We start from the raw sequence: 22,607 nt of genomic DNA, 5'->3' as shown, positions 1-22,607 counted from the left end.
GGCGCAGTGGTTGGGGGTCCGCCTGCCGATGCAGGGGACACGGGTTTGGGACACGGGTTTGTGCCCCGGTCCGGGAGGATCCCGCGTGCCGCGGAGCGGCTGGGCTCTTTCCCAAAAAAAAAAAAAAAAAAAAAAAACTACATCTGCATTTAAACTATGACCCGCAATCTCATTCCTAGGAATTTATTCCAAAGATAAACTGCAAAATACTATTTGTAATAGCAAAGAATGGAAGCAAACTAAATGTCTATCAATAGAAGATGGCTGAATAAACTACAATACATCTATATGACAAAGTCCTATGCAGCTGAGTATTATGCAGTTGTAAAGTGGTGTAAGATCTACATGCTACGGAATAGTGAAAAAGTAAAGTGCAGAATAGTGTAAATATAATGTTGCCTTTTATCCACAAAGGAAGATAAAAATGAATGTGTCTTTATTTTTTAAAAAGAATAAACCAAAAACAAACAAAAATGATTGCCTATAGGGAGAGGAAGAGAACGGTGAGCAGACAGCATAAACTTGGAAGCTAGACTTCTCTGAATGTACCGTCTTTTATAGTTTTTCCTTTGGAACCATGAAAATGTTTTCCACAATTACAGAAGAAAATTAATTCAAAAAGAAACAAGGGGGGAGGCAAAATGTAGGGTCGGAAAGATGGATCCTGCTTAGCCAACATTCATGCAATCCATGTCATTCTCTCAACACTACTTAAGTACAATGAGTTCCAACTTTCATACTACAAATACATATATCCAATTATCAAGTGTCCTAAAATTCAAATTCACATTAAATTCTTTTTTTCTTTAATCCTACATAAGGTACAACTTAGTTCTAAAGAGGCCTAAAATGAAATCATTCTTCCAATTTTCTACTTGTGACTACAATAATTTAAGTGATCTTGTTTCCTTTTAGATTCTAGAAAGGTTTAATCCAGGCTGAAAGTTAACTGGCAGTTTGCCAAAATCACTGTCTCAAGTAAACTGAGTTCAATCCTGGTTGGTCTGGAATTTCCCCTAACGTAGTATTAGGTGACCAAGCAGTAGACTATATGCCAAGAATGATCTAGCCAAGAATGATTTAGGGGGCTTCCCTGGTGGCGCAGTGGTTGAGAATCTGCCTGCCAATGCAGGGGACACGGGTTCGATCCCTCCTCTGGGAAGATCCCACATGCCGTGGAGCAACTGGGCCCGTGAGCCACAACTGCAAAGCCTGCGCATCTGGAGCCTGTGCTCCACAACAAGAGAGGCCGCGACAGTGAGAGGCCCGCGCACCGCGATGAAGAGGGGCCCCTGCTCGCCGCAACGAGAGAAAGCCCTCGCACAGAAACAAAGACCCAACACAGCCAAAAATAAATTAATTAATTAATTTTAAAAAAAACTCACTCACTAAAAAGAAAAAAGAATGATTTAGGAAGATAAAGAACTGATATCTCTGAATTATCACATAATTAACATTTCAAATTAGTTTTTAATAAACGTAAACAGTGTTGAGGGAGCTATAGTCTCTAAACTGGGAGAAAACCAACAAAGCTGATGATTTAAGTAATAATGAATGATCTTTCAATGCCTATTAAGTATTGAGCACTTATTTACATTATTTCCAACCCTTTCTATGATCCTCCCTGGTGGATGGTATTGTCCCATTTTTCAGAAAAAGAAGCTATGGCCTTAAAAAAGAAACTTCCTCAAGGTTAAGTAGCATATATCTGAGATAAACTACGAAGCCAGGACTTCTAATGCCTATATATACTCTTTCCATCAGATATACAAAAAGCAGTTTACCACAATCATAACTTTATCCAGAGAAGACACTGGTTGAGCTCGTTGCTTATTGATTCTAAAACTTTAGCAGGAAAATCTCACTTCCTCTCCAACACAATCAAAATGAAATTGTTTTAACTGTTAAGTTGGTTGCTTCTATGACAGTGGTTCTCAAACTTCACAAGCACTGGAATCACCTGGAGGGCTTGTTAAAACCCAAACTGCTGAGGCCCACTCTGAACATACCTTGATGTGCAGGATGGTGGCTGAGAATTTGCATTTCTACCAAGGAAAGCATTCTGACCTGGTCTTATTTTATTGACTTAGAGGAATGTACTAGACTTCTGTATTTTACTAACTTTCAAGAATCAAGACATTCTTTAGAGTTTAAATATCCTTTTTGGACCTGACTATCCATAAAGCTATGTCATTTAGTCAAGCCGGGGCTATTCTGCTAACCCTTTAGTAAGCAACTTAACTCCATGGTCATGTTTCATTAAAAACCAAGATGCATTAAAGAAATAAATGTTTTTTCAAAGAAGAGAATAAGTAAATATTTTACATCTAGCATAATTAGCTCTTTTCTATCTTTAATCCAAGTTTCTTTACCGAACCCTCCAGGGCTGTTTACCTTCACTGTATTTCAATTGATTCCCTCCATCACGCTTTGTATGTTGGACTTCCTCAATCACTGCCACATATCACCACAGGAAGATTCCAACCTGGCAAGAAAGTACTTTCACCTTCTGCTAGACATGAGGACATTAACTCAATAATAGTTTCTGCAAGGAACTAAGATCCTGCATGCCACATGGCTCAGCCAAAAATAATAATAGTTTCCTCAATAAATATTTCTTGTGAATAACTCCAGTCTCTTCTCTATATATATATCACCCTCAAGCTAAACAGTAGGCTAAAAACAAAAGAAGCCTACATGGATGATCGTGTACAACCATACATTATGCATCCACTTACTGTATCTGCTAACACTTAATAGGTTTGGGTTTCAAAATTAACATTCAAAACTTTGTGTCTTAGGTACTCGTTCTAAAGCAGAAAAGAGGACTAGGTCTAGGAATTAGAAACTGGGTTCGCTGGAAATGACTAGCCTCTGCAACCTTAAGCAAGTCACCTAAACTCTCAATTGTCTCATATGTAAAATAGGAGAAATATGATAGATGACTGCCCTCGTCAGTTGCAGCTCTGAAATGTTATGCTATAGACTACAAGTCTTTTATTGTTTGGAAAGGTGACTGCCTGTATTCAACCCTCCCCACCCCACTAATGAAAAGCTGTAAACATTGAACAGGCACTTCATATTTCAACGTGACTCTGTTTTTTCATCAGTAAAATGCATCGCACAGCTCATGAGCTACTACATGTAAAATGCTTAATACAGCTCCTGCACATGGAAAACACTTGTGTGATAGCTGAGGCTGTTATCATTATTACCAACAAAATAGGAGCAAACAGAAAAAGCTGTCCATTTGTGATTAACTGAGGTATCAAGAACGTACAGAGCATCCTATGTAATGAATAGGCCAAAAAACAACCACAGCCACCTTCTGAGGAAAGCAATCAGGAGTTCTCCACCTAGCCTTGTGTCATGTGACCCCAATAGCTTAGCTACATGTGAAAGGATGAAGAATGGGCCTCTGTGCCAATGGCAGCCATTTTTAGAACTGGACATGAGGGAGCCTAGCAGACCCCAACAGAAGTGACTCTGTATTGGATAATAACTAATCAATCCAATTAGAGTCTATTTGAATATGAGACATAAAGATTGTACTATAATCTGTAGCAGCAGATGACACTAGTTCATGGTATAAAAAAAGACAAATAGAAGCTAAGTCATAAGAACGTGACCAGAAAAGCGGCAGTAGGTTCGGCACCTGAGGGGAATGGCATTTACTAGAGTTGCCAGTGAGTCACCAAAGCAAAAAGAGGGCCAAGGGAGTTACTGCTCTTCTAGTTGATGAGGAAAGACTGGTGTTAGAGGAGTTTTCACACGTTCCTATAGATCCTCAGAAGGGCCTCGGGAAGAAGGGAAAAGGAGGAGGAAGTGTCAGAGGGGCAGAAGAGGGGAAAAAGGCTGGCAGAGATCAGCCCCCTAACCTTCACTTGAATCGGTGAAGCTCAATTTTTATGTTTTATAAATATTGATTTCACCTGAAAATGGTTTCCACTGCTTGGCAGGAGGGAGGTAAAGGGCAGGGGCTATGGATTGAGTAAACACCTTGTTAGCTCTCAGAAACTGTTTCATCACAACTGCAGAGATCGACTGTGTTGGGCTTCCTTCCCTCCCCAAGAATCCAAAACAAACAGACCTCCATCACCTGAGGTAGCCTGAGTGCATCTCCATGCCTTAAAACCAGAACAGGTGGAACCAATATTCTTTGCCATTTTGTACTCCATTAAAACTTTATGCAAAAACAGTTTATTGCCATTAACTACATTTAAATAAAATCTTCTGGGTGAGAAAGATTTTAATAAGTATAAATATTTTCTGATGCCTAGTATACACACTGATCGCAAACATACTTACTGATCCAAAACTGCTGCTCAATCACTTTTTTTTACTCAAGTATAGTTGATTTACAATGTGTCAATTTCTGTACAAAGTGATCTAGTTACACATATATATACAGTCTTTTTTTAATATTCTTTTCCATTATGATTTAGCATAGGATACTGAATATACTTCTCTGTGCTATACAGTAGGACCTTGTTTTTTATCCATTCCATATATAATAGCTTACATCTGCTAATCCCAACCTCCCACTCCATCCCTCTCCCAACCCCCTCCCCCTTTGCAACCACAAGCCTGTTCTCTATCACTTCTTAATTTAACTCTAATTTCACCTTCTCTCCCTTCCAATTTAAAAGAGAGGAAGGAGAGTACAACTCTAATTTATCCTTTATTTTTCTTAGTGATAGATATTCCCCACAGTTCTAAAGTTTAAGCCAACTTGACAAAACCTATTTTAAAAAACAACAAACTTCTCTTTATACACAAGTTTCATCTCTTCCCATCTTTCCTCAGGATCACCCTATCAGTTACCCTTTTCTCTCATATGTTCATCTGCTTCCTCTCAACAGGATGCCTCACATCTACATTTCAAGTCTCAATCATCTTTAAAATACACACAAGCAAACAAACCAAAAGCATTCCTTCAATCACTCTCAAGCTACTATCAGCCCCCTTCTTTCTTTCCACTTCTCCAACTCCCAACCCACACTCCCTCCCATTAGCTGCCAGTATTTCTCATATGTAAACTGCAATGGCCTTCTTACTGTTCCCCCCAATCTTCTGACCCCTGCCCCAACGTATTCTTCCCAGTGATCCGGGATGAGCTTCTCAAAATACAATCTCATGTCACACCTACAGATTTGATGAATGTGAAGAGAACAAACATATATTAAGTTTGGTTTATGCTCTCAATAATTGAAGAGCATATTTTGGGCCTATGAAAATTTACAAATCTTTGGGAATGGACAATGAATAACTGGTAAAATCATTTATGGGATAGAGATTGCAAAGATGGGTAAATTCTTACCATCCACATAAATGACTGCTAAGGCACGAAGACAAGCTTTAAACCAGTGATAACCACTGACATTTTTATCAAACACAGCTAAAGCCCACTACCGCTGTAATATTATATTTTACTCACGTAGACCTTTGCTATATAACGTAGTGGCCACTAGCCACATGTAGCTCTTGAAATATATCTAGTCCAAATTGAAACGTGCTGAGAGTATAAAACATACCATGTTTTTGACTTTAAAGCACAAAACAATGTAAAATATCAATAACTGTTATGTTGATTATGTGTTGAAAGATATTTTGTATATACGGTGTTAAATATATTATTAAAATTAATTTCACCTGATTTTTTTCCATATGGCTACTGCAAAATTTTAAATTACATGTGGCACAAATATTTGCATTCAACAGTGCTGATCTAATCATTATAATTTATTCAAGAATGGCTAATAATTTCACTTTCATCCATTTGGGCAAATTCAGTATGTTACAAAAAGGAAAACAAACTCAGACTTAAAGCTAAATTCCCTCGAAGTTTTCCAAAATACAAAAGATGACAAGAGACCTGATCAGAAGTTTTCCAAGCCAACGTTCTTATACAACACGGTAGCAGACCTTCACCAGACTTTTTCACTTTCCTCACTTTTTCACGATACCAGGAGACAATAATTTAAATATTTTTTTAAATCAGAAAAAAATGAATATTTACAATTCTATCAAGGAAACCTATGGGAAATTGAAGACCGCTAAAGCCAAGACAGACTGAAGGAGAGAGAAAGAATTCATCTAGTTTAGCACAATACTAGATTTTTTAATTATCTCATGTAATCCTCAGATCACCCCTATGACTTAGATTCTGTATCCTTTCTTTCACTGCTGAGAATACTAGCTCAGAGATATTTAAGTAATTTGCCCAAAGTCATATAGTTAACAAGTGACATGGTCAAGATTCAATTTCAAATCTGACTCCAAAGACCAAGTGTTTAGAAGAAAATCTGATAAAGAATACAAATTTATGTTTCAAACAATATGTCTTCAAAAGAAAAAGGCTGAATTAAACACTGCATTGCTCCACAAAACTTAATTAAAATACTCAATAGCTCTGCTTAATCCAATCAATATTACACACTAGACTAGGCAACTTGATTAAACGAGAAAAGTCCCAAACTAGGGACTATGAGAGGTACTACCTTCAGAGAGTAAAATTTTTTTCCTACTCTATACTTCTCAAAGCTATTGTAATCATATGAATTTAAAACACACTGAGAATTTCAAGGGGGGAGGGGGAACTACTACAAGAAGCCATTAAAAATCTCCGCAAGACTCTAAAACAACATTTAGCAAAACTTCTGTAACTCATTATAAAGGGTGCTTAATAATCACTAGGAATTATTCAATAAATCATGATGTTGAAAAATTAATATTCATTGTCACTGCAAGTCATGACAAGCTTAACTAATTTTTCATGGACCAGATCGCTCCTTAGTAAATTAGAAACAACTGAAGCAAACACACCCAAGCGGATTTACCTCATAAGTGCAACTTAAAAGTTAACAAACCACACCTTAAATTGCAATTTTTGTCCATGTTAACACCAGCATTAAGTGCCAAAAAAAAAATTATTTCCCTATCTAGCCCCTCTACATTCTAAAGGAAGAATTCTTTGGAAACAAAACATAATTTCTGAACATAATATAATATGGTGAAAATTTCACCCAGATAATTAATGATCTATGGAAGGGACTTAAATAATATAGAAAGCAAGAAACTCTAGTTTCTTAGCCCACAGTCAAAATGAAATTAAGAGATCTGGTGCTTTCTATTCTATATTATATTGTGTATATATATGTTCTATTTTATATTGCCAACAGCACTCTGAGCAGTTGCTTTAAGAAATCCTCTATCCTTATTAAAGCCATTCATGGAATAGTTTTCATCCAAGTTCTGTAATTCCTGACTAAACTTGGAACTATTAACCTCTGTGTCTGAATTTTCCCATCTATAAAATGAGGGAGGCAAACTATAACAACACCTAAGCTTTCTACCTCAGACTCTGCATTCAGGGGAACTGAGGCTACAATACCGACCAATTCTTTCTCCTTCAAAGCACTTAATGACACATTATGTCTCCCAACTCAAGTGTGGATCCTTAACATCAGGGACTTCTTCATCTCTGTATTCCTAGCGACTATCACAGTGTCTGATTCACTTTCAGTGCTCCATAAATTTTTGGCTAAATAAATAATGTACTCTTGTTCCATTTTCAATGATAATAACCTCTTAAAGACAACTGAATTGGAAACTGTTTAATCTCTAATACAGCAATTACACAAAAACTTTAAGTAACTATAAAGACCTTATCAAACTGGCAAATACTACAGTTTAAATATAATGGTGATAAAGACTGAGAATATGCTTAGCCTGTTTTTCAAATTATGCCACTGGATCCACATTAACCATCTAACCAAAATAACAGAAAATAGTCCACTGGCAAAAGAATTAGCAAATGCCATGAGATATCACTAAAGTAAAGGGGTCCTACAATTCCAAACTGCATATTTATTATGTGGCACCATTTTTGAGCTACGTGAATTACATGAAAGCCAGACAAAAAAAGACAATATGTCTAAAGATAGAGCAGTGGCTAGAAACCTGAACAAATGACTTCTTAAACCAACAGGGTAAAGAACTGAACATTAAGATAGTAGCAAAGTGTCCTACATCTATAATAAATCCTTAAGAAAGATTTTAAAAGTTAAGTAACTTTAGAGAACTGACATCTCTGACCATATACAAAAATTAACTCAGAATGAATCAAAGCCCAAAATATATGCACTAAAATTATAAAACTCTTAGAAGAAAACACAGGAGTAAATCTTCATGACCTTGGGTTAGACAATGTCTTCTGAGATATAACACCAAAAGCACAAGCAACAGAAGACAAAAACAGATAATTGGACTTCAGCAAAATTTAAAACTTTCCTGCTATAAAGTACACCATCAAGAAAATAAAAAGACAACCTACAAAATTGGAGAAAATTTTCACATATATTTGATAAGTGACCTGTATCTAGAATATATATTAAAAAAAACTTTATCTCAGTAATAAAAAAGACAACAATTTTTAAATGAGCAAAGGATCTGAATAGACATTTCCCTAAAGAAAATGTACAAATGGCCACTAAGCACATGAAAAGACACTCAGCATCACTAGCTATCAGGGAAATGCAAATCAAAACCATAATGAGATACCACTTCACACTACTAGAATAGCTATAATAAAAAAGATAGTATTGGCAAGGATGTCAAAAAACTAGAATCCTTACACTCTCCTGGTAAGAATGTAAAATGGTACAGCCATTTTGGAAAATACTTTGGCAATTACCAAATGACCTAGCAATTCCACTCCTAGGTATACATCCATACGTCCACTTATAAAAAACTTGTACAAATATTCATAGCAGCATGATTCCTAACAGCCAAAAGTTGGAAACAACCCAAATTTATATCAACTGACAAATGTACAAATAAAATGTAGTATACCCACACAATGGAATTATAATTTGACAATAAAAAGAAATGAAGTCCTGATACGTGCTATAATATGGATGAACCTTAAACACATGATGCTATATGAAAGCTACCAGTCATAAAGACTACATACTGTATGATTCCATTTGAAATGTCCAGAAAGAATATTAGTGGCTGCCTAGTGCTGGAGAAGTTGGGAGGGAAATGTGGAATGGCTGCTAAAGGGTATGGGGTTTCTTTTTGGGGTGATGAAAATGTTCAAAAATTGACAGTAGTAATGACTGCACAACTGTGAAAATACTAAAAATCACTAAATTGTACCCGTTAAATTGGTGAACTGTATGGTATATGAATTATATCTCAAAGTTGTGTTTTAAAAAGATAATCAAAAAAAATAATCAGATGTAACATTTCTTGGAAGAAATGTTGCCAACCACCTATAAATCCATGTCTTCAAAATCTAAGTACCAAATCACTCACTGCCCTTATTAAATAGAGAAACGTTCATTAGGAAAGTAAAAAGGGATGGGGTAGGGGAATTGGCAAACGGGGACTACAATGACACCAGAGTTTGAATACTTACAAACTGGATACTTTATTTTAGCATTCTGTTATATGGAATCATGAAAATTTCTTCTGAAATTTGAGAAATTGGGTAGCTAAAAGAGCTAGGCGCCCCAATACTAATGCACAGACATAAAAAGAAAAAGGCTGATCACAAAGAACAGGAAAATATTGGTCATATGTCTGTTCAACTGACTGCCAAGCTCAAATGACCACTAATGAATGAGCCACTGAACTAATATCCTAAGGATGGGAGGACATCCCTTATTTCCAATAAACTCTCAAGAGATTTTTGCAACAAAAAGTTTGTTTTATCATACATAGTGGTTCTCCACCAAGATTAATGAGTTTTACTGTCATTCATATTAAATACTGAAATAGCAAAACAATTACCGCTAAATGTGGCAAGAAAAAACCTGTGAAAAAATTTTTTAAAGTCTTAGTATTTTGGTCATATTATAGGCAGTCAACCTTTTTTTTTTTTTAACATCTTTATTGGAGTATATTTGCTTTACAATGGTGTGTTAGTTTCTGCTGTATAACAAAGTGAATCAGCTATACATATACATATGTCCCCATATCTCCTCCCTCTTGCGTCTCCCTCCCCCCCTCCCTATCCCACCCCTCTAGGTGGACACAAAGCACCACCGAGCTGATCTCCCTGTGCTATGTGGGGCTTCCCACTAGCTAGCTACTTTACATTTAGTAGTGTATATATGTCCGTACCACTCTCTCACTTCGTCCCAGCTTACCCTTCCCCTTCCCCATTTCCTCAAGTCCATTCTCTACATCTGCATCTTTATTCCTGTCCTGCCCCTAGGTTCTTCAGAACCTTTTTTTTTTTTTTAGATTCCATATATATGCGTTAGCATACAGTATTTTTCTCTTTCTGACTTACTTCACTCTGTATGACAGACTCTAGGTCCATCCACCTCACCACAAACAACTCAATTTCATTTCTTTTTATAGCTGAGTAATATTCCATTGTATATATGTGCCACATCTTCTTTATCCATTCATCTGTCGATGGACACTTAGCTTGCTTCCATCTCCTGGCTACTGTAAATAGAGCTGCAATGAACACTGTAGTACATGACTCTTTTTGAATTATGGTTTTCTCAGGGTATATGCCCAGTAGTGAGATTGCTGGGTCATATGGTAGTTCTATTTTTAGTTTTTTAAGGAACCTCCATACTGTTCTCCATAGTGGTTGTATCAATTTACATTCCCACCAGCAGTGCAAAGGGTTCCCTTTTCTCCACAACCTCTCCAGCATTTATTGTTTGTAGATTTTTTGATGATAGCCATTCTGACTGATGTGAGGTGATACCTCATTGTAGTTTTGATTTGCATTTCTCTAACGATTAGTAATGTTGAGCATCCTTTCATGTGTTTGTTGGCAATACATTTTGGAGAAATGTCTGTTTAAGTCTTCTGCCCATTTTTGGACTGGGTTGTTTGTTTTTTTGATATTGAGCTGCATGAGCTGCGGCAGTCAACTTTTAAATGTAGTTTCTCCATCTCAGATTAAATATGTTTTACAGAACATTTATTTATTTTTGGCTGTGTTGTGTCTTCATTGCTGTGCACGGGCTTTCTCTAGTTGCAGAGAGCGGGGGCTACTCTTCATCACAGTGCACAGGCTTCTCATTGCAGTGGCTTCTCTTGTTGCATGAGCTCTAGGCGCGGGCTTCAGTGGTTGTGGCTCGTGGGCTCCGGAGCACAGGCTCAGTAGTTGTGGCACACGGGCTTAGTTGCTTCACGGCATGTGGGATCTTCCCAGACCAAGGCCCGAACCTGTGTCCCCTGCACTGACAGGCAGATTCTTAACCACTGCGCCACCAGGGAAGCCCCCAGAACATTTTCTTATGAAATGATTTCTGGCTAAATGACCTACTCTTGTTAACTTAGTGGTTAAGCTCTTCAGACCAGTAATTAAAATCACACCACCAAATCCAAATCTACAACAATATATCCATGGAGAGAAAATGTTCAGAGTTCCAACTGTGACACCAGGGATTCATCTCCTGCTAGCTTCCCATCATGTCAAAAAGTAATCATAATCACAACTTTAAAAAATATTAGACTCAAATATAATAAAAAGAACACTAGATATCCTTTTCAAAAACCATCAACATTAAACAACCAAGTGTACAACTTTCCAACATTTAAACAAAGTTTACATCACAAGGTGATTTGTCATAAAAATAAAATGAGCTCTCATTATTATTACCCTCAGTTCAAGTTGTGATATATAATAGCTTCTAAAATCCCCACACTTTGTAAGACAACCAGTAATTTCTATGTTTTGTTTTTGTTGTTATTTGTTAATACCAAAAGTTTAAAAGTTAATAAAAATTAGAGTCTGCCTTAGGAAACATAGGCAATTTAGGGATAAAATAAACGAGAAGAATAAATAATCACATGTTGCAACCAAAGATAATCTTGCACCATAATTTATTTCCTTTATCTGTTATTTTAAGAGCTTCCCATCTTTGTCTTAATTCAAAAGCTAAACTATAAGAAATGTAAAAAAATAAAAAAATAAATACTGAAGGCAGAAAAATTAAGCAATTTGCCTAAGGTCACCTAGCTAGGAGGGGAACAAGCAAATCTAGGCTGCCTGGTTCCAAAGCCACCCTTTTACCAACTCCCCTGGGCCACCTCTGTAAACTTCATTAACTTCTTCCTCTAAGCCCCCAGCACCAGCCTAAGAACACAGAAATGTTTGTCTGCAATATATATAGCTCACAGAATATTTTCTTATGGACTCAACCCTAAATGGTGGTTAAGTTCCCCCTGAGATTCAAATATAAACATTTCCATAAAAATTTTTTTAATCAAGTAGAAAAAGCATGTAACACTTCTTTGAAGCTTAGGGAATACATTAATTTACATTTTTATAATATGCCACTTACTTGTAAGCAATTCACTAAAATTTATGACTATTTGAGATGCCAAAAAGTAGGTATGCTAGGCCATAAATAAAACCACAAGACTGGCTAAATCAACCAAAAGAAGCATCAACAGCTTCGGGAAAATTGCTAAATGGTAGTAAAATTACACTCGTACACCAGCCCCTGCCGTGACTGGCCCATATTCTTGATGCTTTTTTCCTATCACCTACCACCTTCCATATATATTCCTCATCACTATATGAGAATTCTAACCACCATTGGAGGGTTCCCACAGATAAAATGACTGCCAGTAGCATATATACAACTCTGCCTTTGCTTATTTCTCTTGAACAAAGTGGAAACATCCAGTATTTGTTGTGTACATATTGTTTTTTCTATGATATGCATTGTTTTGGCTGTGTTTGATAAGAAAAAATCTTTACTAGCTACATATACTAAATCACTTGCATTCAAATGTCTGATTTATTTTTCTTCTATTAACAATCAATTTAGAATTATAATGCATACCTATCACAAATCCTTTCTTCCTAGTTTGATCTCACCAATACTCAAAATGCACTACACTTTATAATATACACTTATTTGCTTTATTCTTTTAAGAGGTTCCAACAGTTCTGCTGATATGCAAAAAAAATTCACTAATTCATCTGTACTCTGTAAAATAAATGGAAGTGTCTCTTTTAAAGAAAAGGAAAAGTATCAAGTTGGTAATATTGATGTATTTAGAATTACATTCTAAAAACAAGTATAAAACCCACTATTACACTTTTTTTTTTTTTTAAGTTTTGAAACAAGCAGAGATTAGAAGGAGTTACAACACTAGCTCTGGCAATTTGGGAAGCTGGGAGAGCTGATATATATACTATAGGGATTTCAGCAGGTACTTGGGAGCCATTTTGCATGAAATATGAAGGGCTTTTTAAACTAAAATATTTCATTTCTTTTGCAAGAACACAGATTAAGAATAGAGATTTTTCAACGAGGGTGCCAAGACCATTCAAAGGAGAAAGAACAGTCTGTTCAACAAATGGTGTTGGAACAACTGGATATCCACATTCAAAAGAATGAAGTTTGACCTTACTTCACACCCTATACAAAAATTAACTCAAAATGAATCATAAAGCTAAACGTAAGAGCTAAAACTATAAAGCTCTTGGAAGAAAACACAGGGATAAATGTTCATTACCTCAGGTTTGGCAAAGGATTCTTGGATATAATATCAAAACAAAAGCCACTAAATATAGATAATTTGACCTTAATCAGAATTTAGAACTTTTGTGCTTCAAAGGACATTAACAAGAAAGTAAAAAAGTAATCGACAAAATGGGAGCAAATATTTGTAAATCGTATACCTGGATAAAGGATTTATATCCAAAATATATTTTTAAAAATCATTTATAACTCAATACTAAAAAGACAAATAACCCAATTTTAAAATGGGCAAAGGATCTGAATAGACATTTCTCCAAAGATGATATACAAATGGCCAATAAGCACATAAAATATGTTCAACATCATACAGTCATCAGGGGAATGCAAATCAAAACCAAAATTAGATACTTCACACTCACTAGGATGGCTACAATTATTAACAGGTAACAACAAATGTTGACTAGGATGTAGAGAACGCGGAACCCTCATACACTGCTGGTGGGAATATAAAATGGCGCAGCCACTTTGGAAAACTGTCTGGCAGTTCCTCAAATGATTCAACATTGTTACCAGAAGACCCAGAGGTGTACTCCTAGGTATATACCCAACAGAAATTAAAACAAGTGTTCAAACAAAAACTTGTATACAGATGTTTATAGCACCATTATTCATAATAGTCAAAAGGTGGAAACAACCCAAATGTCCATCAACTGATGAACTGGCATTACTAATGCTTATAAGCACCCCATGCCAAACGCCAGGGAGGGGATTATTGAGATTGCTGTCTGCATACACACTTACAAGGATTTCTTGTGGCATTTCTTGCACAGGGAAGACACTCGGTACAAAGTCAAATCCAACCAACCTCCACATCGTCTTTTATGCCCATACCTATTAAAAGTTGGGAAATTTCCTTCTTGTGACTTAAAAACATCCCATAGCGCTTGGACTTTCATTACCACCAAAAACTAAGTACAACTTTAATTATATCATGTAGACCTCTTCTATCATTTTTATCTGTATTCGGTCTAAATACAGGTCTTTCTCTTTTTTCATAAATTTATTTATTTTTGGCTGCATTGGGTCTTCGTTGCTGCGCGCAGGCCTTCTCTAGTTCCTGTGAGCGGGGCTACTCTTCGTTGTGGTGCACAGGCTTCTTGTGGCGGCTTGTCTTTGATGTGGAGCACAGGCTCTAGGCACGCAGACTTCAGTAGTTGTAGCACGTGGACTCAGTAGTTGTGGCTCGCAGGCTCTAGAGCACAGGTCAGGAGTTGTGGTGCCCGGACTTAGTTGCACTGTGGTATGTGGGACCTTCCCGGACCAGGGCTCAAACTCGTGTCCCCTGCATTGGCAGGTGGATTCTTAACCACTGTACAACCAGGGAAGTCCCTAAATACAGGTTTGATTCTTTTTTTTTTTTTGACTGCATTGGGTCTTCATTGCTGCGCGCAGCTTTCTCTTTGTTGCATAGGCTTCTCAGTGCGGTGGCTTCTCTTGTTGTGGAGCACGGGCTCTAGGTGCGTGGGCTTCAGCAGTTGTGGCTCGTGGGCTCTAGAGCGCAGGCTCAGTAGTTGTGGTACATGGACATAGTTGCTTCACGGCATGTGGGATCTTCCCCGACCACAGACCGAACCCATATCCCCAGCATTGGCAGGCAGATTCTTAACCACTGCGCCACCAGGGAAGTCCCTACAGGTTTGATTCTATCACTATTTGGGCAAGAAGATATTGCTTTGCATTTACCTTTAGGCAATTCTGGTTGAAAGAAACAGACTCTGCACACAGAAAGAAGGATGCCAGGTTTCAGAGGCTGGAATTCTTCAAAACATGGCAATATCTCTTGTAGTGCAAGAGCAGCTCGAATAAGGGACTGGAATTCTATAAAATGACCAGAAGGCCTGGTCAGACGATTCCTACTCTACTGCTTCATGATTTGCATGATAGATAATTTGGCTCTTTCCTCATGTCTTTCCGTGGTTATTCCCGCTACAACTACCTGACTTTTTCTCTGTGCTCTCACAGAGAAAGATAGCTCCTGAGAAAGATAGCTCAGTTAACTATCACTGTTCTCGTTGGGGCAAAGTTTTTGGACCAAGCGATCTTATCTGCTCCTGATCAGCTCAAAGACTGGCCTCTGCTTGATAAGATCAGTCAGCTAAGACCAGCATGGCAAGTATCACACAGAAAAGGACATGATCCCCTATGTGTAAGTAATCACTTCAGGCTGCTCCCTCAGTAGATGCTGGGGCTCAGAGCATAGCATCCTAGAACATAAACCCTCTTCTCTGAGATGATCAGACTCAATTCCAATATCCAGTGCATTACAACATGAGAGAATTTACGCATTCACAAAATGGTCCATAAGGGCACAAAAATGTAACAATTGGAGAGTTTTAAAGTAGAAAAAGAACTTGAGACACAACTGTCTGCCTTAGCATCTGTGATAGGTCATTGAAACTCTGTTTGAATTCCTTCAGGTGCTGGGGAACTCCGTACCAAAAGAGCATTATCAGGCTATTCTAATAGATTTTTTTAAATCTTTATGTTAGGACAAAATCTATTTTCATATGAACTCTGCTAATTGGCCTTTTTTTCCTGAAGCAAGAACACATTTATTCATTCAACCAGCTAAGAACCCTTCAAGCATCTGTATATCTCAAACTTCCCTTTAGCCTTCTGTAGACTAAACCCATTGAGTAAACTTAATTTTCCTAGGACTTGATTCCAGACCCATGGTCATTCTGTCTTCTTCTTGGGAACAACCTATCTTGTTCAAACCAGTCTTCAAATACGCACTGGGAACTGAAGACAATATTCACTGGATGCACAAGAACAGAATACTGTAGATTCATTTTTAAGAACTGGTCACTAACTTCACTAATCCAATATATATTTTCAGGTACTACATAACACTGTGATTCATATTAAGAAAATATCCAGTAAGTTTCCTGGATCTGCATTCGACACTAGTAAATATTAACTGCCCTCCAAAAAACCTTTCTGGTTGGGGAGGGGGGGGCAACATCAGCAAAAGAACAGTTTACATTCAAAATTTTCACACTCACCATCATTTCTTTTACAATTATTGTTAAAGCCAAGGACCAAAATAAAACATGCTCAAACACTAGTTTTGTCTTTTAGCATTTGTGAGAGGTACCCCGCCCACACTAGCAGCCTCCCATTGTACCTGCCTGGGAGCTTACACTGCCGTAGAAGATACTCAATCTAGACAAAAGGTTTTCACATATCTTAAGAGCGTTGATCCAGGGCTTCCCTGGTGGTGCAGTGGTTGAGAGTCCGCCTGCCGATGCAGGGGACACAGGTTCGTGCCCCGGTCCAGGAGGACCCCACATGCTGCGGAGCGGCTGGGCCCGTGAGCCATGGCCACTGAGCCTGCGTGTCCGGAGCCTGTGCTCCACGACGGGAGACGCTACAACAGTGAGAGGCCCGCGTACCAAAAAAAAAAAAAGAGCGTTGATCCATAGCACCCTGACACTATACCCTAAATAAAGAAGACTGTCTGAAAAAGAATTACAGATGTGTTTTAAGCGATAGTTTGAACCCATATAAGATTAACAAATTGTTAAGAGAGTTGTACCAGCCTGGACTAAAAGACACAGAGATATTTCAAATTGAAAAGAGGTTTCTGGGCTCCCAATTTTCAATGGGAAGGAAGCAGACTGAAAATACTACTCAGTTACAAACTGGAGTAATTTACAGAAAAGAAGGACTTCTCAGAGGGTAGAGCCAAAAGCAGAAGAAAATAAGATTAGAAAAAGACTTCCAAGGTAGTAGAACTGGGCCCTAATCAAAGAACTCTCATTGCCCCCAAAGTAGGGGACCCTGACTAATGAGCCTGGCTGGATTTCAGACCCGCTGTTTGTACCAGCGACTGCTACATGCCTCCCACTCCTCCATTTGATGGGGGTTCTATTGAGGTTACCCTGTGCCTGTCTCACCATTTTACACTGGGTTTATCTTTTCAATTCCTAGGTCTGTATCAAGAGGGACGGAGTTCCTTTCATCAAGAGGTGCAGTCTAATCCTCCCACTCCTTTTCTGAAGCTGGGCCGGTTTTGTGGCTTTTGTTTCGACTAAAAGAATGTAGCGGAAACGAACTGACTCAAGAAGCCTTGTGGCTTTCACTCGTCTTCTTGGAACACTGCTACCACCACGTAAAAAGCCCAGCCTATTCCTAGGAAAGGCCACATGAAAGAGCACCAATCGCTGCCCCCACTGACAGCCCCAGGTAACTGCCAGGTAGTTGAGCGAGGACATCTTAAACCATCCCACTCTAGTCAAGCTGCTGGATGACTGAAGCCACATGAGTGACTCTAGACAATAACATTTAAAAACAAACTGTCCAGCTAAATGTAGCTCAAATAACAAAATACTGAGCAAGTCATTTTTGTTTCAAGCCACTACATTTGGGGATTACAGTCAATCGTTCCTTGCTATAAGCAGGGTATTGGTTCCAAGAGCCTCCTTGGATACCAAAATCCTCAGATGCTCAAGTCCCTTATATAAACTGGTGTAATGCAGCCGGCCTCCATATCTGCGGATTTTGCATGTATTTGTTACACGGCAATAGATAACTGAAACAGAGGTAAATAAAATAATGATGCATCTTAATTTGATGAAATATAATCAGCAGCTCAGTGGACTCTTTCTTAAAATATCAACCTGAGGAAAAGAGAGTGGGAACTCATGTAGTTCACATGAACATAAAATACCACAGACCATAAATTACTACCGCTATGTTCCAGATTAATGCTGAAAGATAAAGAAAAAATCCTTTCCTGTTGCTATCCAATCTCCAGTCTTAAAATTTTAAATGGCTAAGGGAAGAGTAGCATCCACTTTATTGTAAATGAAAACAAAACGGGTATCATCCTTGAATCATGGGTCTCTTTTTTTTTGGCTGCTTTGGGTCTTTGTTGCTGCGTGCGGGCTTTCTCTAGTTGCAGTAAGCGGGGGCCACTCGTTGCGGTGCACGGGCTTCTCATTGTGGTGGCTTCTCTTGTTGCAGAGCATGGACTCTAGGCCTGCGGGCTTCAGTAGTTGCAGCTTGCGGGCTCTAGGGCACAGGCTCAGTAGTTGTGGTGCACAGGCTTAGTTGCTCCACGGCATGTGGGATCTTCCCAGACCAGGGCTCGAACCCGCGTCCCCTGCATTGGCAGGTGGATTCGTAACCAGTGTACCACCAGGGAAGCCCATGGGTCTCTTTTTAAGACAAAGTTTTCAATTTTCAACTTCAACTAAACTGTTAGGATACTACTGATATTACTGCAACTAAAAAGATAAATAAGAACAGTGAATTGTATGCCATTTTAAATAGATTATTTCAATAGAGTAGAATTAATGTTTGAGGCCAGAATAAAATGGACAGTTGCTCAATTTTAATATAGAGTTCTTTTATTAGGGAGGAAGCATGTGAAGTGACAAAGCACTAGGATTCAGACAACCTGGGTCTACTCTTAGTAGGGTGACCTAGGGCAAACCACTTAATTATTTTTAGCCTTGATTCCTCAACTATGACCCGCCAAACAGCTACTATTAGCACTCTAGAAGACTCAAAGGTAACATGAACTTCACCAAATTAATAAGCTAAGAATAATATCATCAACTATAATTAAATACAGTTCCTTGAATTCCTATTAATACTACCTATTATTATCTAATTAAAGGCACCATGCATTGAGCACTGATAACACACTAAATGTATGTTCACCTAATCCTATTAACAATCCTTTGGAGAAGGTACTATTGATATCATTCTATTCTACATAATAGTAAACGAAAGGTATAGAGAGGCTAAGTAACTTTCCAAGGTTTCTCAGCTGGTCAGTGACAAAGCCAAGATTAAATGCAGTTTTGGGTTTTTTGTTTGTTTCTTTGTTTGTTTGTTTGTTTTAACTCTTGACCCAAAACTTTTAAATACTACATGAGAGCCTCAAGTCCAAGCTCCAAACACAAGACAAGAATTTTGGTGAAAGAAATGCAAACAGAGAATACAGAGTGCCATCAGCAACTGAATCAGGTGATCTAAATCAGGAATCAGGTGATCTAAATTCCAATGCCAATTCTGCACTACCTACACCTCGATGTAAGACAATGGGCAAGTTAGCAATGGAAATCAAATAGTTTTTAATTAAGAAGAAATTAGGATGGTTGCCAAATGTGAAATATATATTTTGAAAATATGAACTTTATTTTTGAATATTGAAATATTTCAAATATTGAAAATAAGAACAGATTTGAGAAGATGACAATAAGGTAACACAAAGATGCACCTGAGAACTTTTTATATGTAAGTAGAGAGGACCAGAAATGCTATTTCAAGAATCACATTTACATAGAAGGAAACCAACAGTAGAAAGAAGAAAGAATATGCTATAAATGTAAAGCTTTACTTTGAGAGGAGGAAGGGCAGCTGAATTTAAGTAGAAAAATCAAAGGTCAGATACACAATGCTCTGACAGTCACCGAAAATAGGGAAAGATCATAAACAGAAACGTGTACAACCAAGTCTTCTTTAGGCCTAACTTATCCATCCTTTGAAGCATTTTATGAACCTAAATAATCACTGTCCTCTGAATGCACCCACTTATAAAGAACAAAAAAGTTTATAATTTTATGCCACAATGAATATTTAAAGCTACTTTTGGGTTTAGAATTATTACAGCAACCTTCTGTACAGCAGAAGAGGAAAGTGTCATGGCAACATTACTTGTCACAGAAAAGCAGTCTGGGCTAAGAAGCCGACAATGTCTCGCCCTAACAAGAGAACTAGCTACGTAAATTAAGCCAGGAAATGGAATGACAGAACAGAAAACAGCCAAACTGTCAGATGCTGAATAAACAGCATCAATGAATTATTTGAATTAAGAAGAGCTAACAGGTTCTTAATGTTATACCTCAAAATATTCTAAAATAATACCCGTTTGGCAAGTGATGAGATGTCTCTTTAGAATGTTTATGATTTAAGAATAATCCGATTTTCCACAACATGGGATGATGGAATACTAAACTTCTGGGGGGAAAAAATTCTACTCAAAGTATAACCATATCCTCTTTAAAACCTAAAAGTTTCAGGCCAGGTGTAGAGAATTTTCTTAAGTGATATCAGAGGCAAAGGAATAGTTGACTGAGTCTATTCTACATTTCTACAGTGAGTCAAGCTGTCAATAATAATCAGAATTATTTAGTTAAGATAATCCTCCATGAAATTAACAGGCAAACAATCAGAAGAGGGATGTTTTTCCTTTTCTAGAATTCTTAATAAGAGATAAAACCAGGAGTAAAAGAGATGTAAATTCAACAAGCCAGAAGTGACCCTTGTAGGACCACAAATTAAAGTTATTATTGTACATAACCAGGAGAAATTAACCAACTTCGAGCAACAGAAACAAATTACACGTGCTAAACAACAGCACTCATTAAGAAACCTGGAGTGGTACTTTTTAAGGTATTTATATAGACGTTGCATTAAGTTAGGCGCAGATAATGAACACCTTAGTCGTCTTCCTTTGCCGGTTTCTATGCCAAGCCCTCGCGAAGCTGGGATCCAAAAGGTATACTCCAAGAAAGAAAGAAGCTCATGTGGGAAATGGTATCCTCATACAGCCCAGAGAACAGCTGACGCACAAGGAGCTTGGAAAATATCCCGTCGTTTACCTTACTAAGAGCGGTTAGGAAGGAAGATGATCGTCCACGTGCACTATTGTTTCCAGGTGTGTTTATTTATATTTAACTTACGCTTTGTTATCAGTACCCTCAACCTCAAGCAAATGGTGGGGAGGAGGGGTGGCAGCGCCGCTGGTGGCACCTGGGCGCAACACAAGTTTAAAAATTAAAAACAAAAACCTTTTATTTTTAATTGCAGCGTACTCGGTGCCCTCACCTCTCCTCCACATCTCTGCCATCACCCACGCAGCTCCTCTCAGCGCCCCCTCGGGTCCCCATGACAACCCCTCCCGAGGGTGAGCCCCCCTCCGCCGCGTCCCGGCCCCCGCCCCTGCCCGGCCAGCCACACTTACCTGACAGGTGACAACTCCACCTGCTCTAGGCTCATCACTCTCCCCGCTCCCGAGAGGCGGGCCGGGAACCCCGAAGCCCCAGGAACCCTCACTCCCGAGCCAGGGCACGACCCTCTCCAGTCGGGGACGCGGGGAGGGCCGGCCGTATGCGGAGCTCAGTAGGTTCCACTCCGACCCCAAAACGAGTGACGCGTGGGCCGGAGCGCGACCCCCCAGAGGGGTGCGGCGGCCCCGAGCCCCCGTCTTAAGGGGCTGAAGGGGGCCGAGTGGCGGGCGCGAAGGAACTTGTCGGTTTAAACAAACAACGACGCGTCACGGTGGCGGGAGATGCTGGGGACGACGCTCACCTTGAAAGGGTTGTTGAGATCCGGGTCTGCAAACGGGTTACTATCAAAATCCGACATCTCGCGCTCGGCGTCACCCACCCGACCCAGGCGCAGAGAGAGACAGAGAGGAGGCGAGGCCGCCGCCCCCCTGCGCGCTCACGTCGCCGCCGCAGCCGCCGCCGCCGCCGCCGCCGAGCAGATCCGGGTGCAGCTCGCGAGGCCACCCAGCCGGCCGTGCCACTGAGCATGCCCGGTGCGACGGGCTGCCGGACGCCGGCGCCGCTCCTAGTTCGCCATCCCGTTCCTCCGAGCCGCACTCCAGCACTCCGGGCTTTAAGTGCGACCGAGTAGGAACTAGGGGCGGAGGAAGCTGGGAACAGTGGAAGGAGCGCGGAGGTGTTCTGTGCTAAGCGCATTTGGATGAGCGGAGCGTCCGGCTGGACTTGGTTGTGTTATCGATTTAAAATCGGCGCCGTGTGGCCAAGCATGACTTACGGGAGAGGTGGCACTTTGTTGGCGAGAAAGACGTACACTAAGACCGCTTCCCCAGGTTGGGAAGGCTGCTTGGGACGCAGGCTGCACACCTGGGGAAGGAGTGACAGCTTAACTGGGCTCAGAGGCGCGGAGACCTAGAGAAGCTCCGCACCTGTAACCACAGATAACGCCCGGTGGGGCCTTGTCCTCACTAATGAATTTCGCACACCCCTGATTCCACCTGGAAATCCCTGCCTCCCGTCTTCCGGTTTTTTCCGACTCTGGGTTGCTGCT

At 39.3% G+C, this 22,607-nt stretch overlaps 1 protein-coding gene across 1 annotated transcript in view; it reads right to left on the bottom strand.

Annotated features, from left to right (window-relative positions):
* The window catches only part of SCAMP1 (secretory carrier membrane protein 1), a 98,516-nt gene extending 76,449 nt beyond the window's left edge, over window positions 1–22,067 (bottom strand). Inside the window, exon 1 of the mRNA XM_024755663.1 lies at window positions 21,861–22,067. Within this exon, the coding sequence (XP_024611431.1) occupies window positions 21,861–21,917 (57 nt within the window). The 5' untranslated portion in view covers window positions 21,918–22,067. The remainder of the gene's footprint in view (window positions 1–21,860) is intronic.
* Between the last annotated feature and the right edge of the window lie 540 nt (window positions 22,068–22,607).

The sequence above is a fragment of the Neophocaena asiaeorientalis genome, unplaced genomic scaffold, assembly GCF_003031525.2.
Source record: "Neophocaena asiaeorientalis asiaeorientalis breed wild unplaced genomic scaffold, Neophocaena_asiaeorientalis_V1.1 scaffold37, whole genome shotgun sequence".
Lineage (NCBI taxonomy): Eukaryota > Metazoa > Chordata > Mammalia > Artiodactyla > Phocoenidae > Neophocaena > Neophocaena asiaeorientalis.
This window is presented reverse-complemented; position numbering and strand designations above follow the sequence as displayed.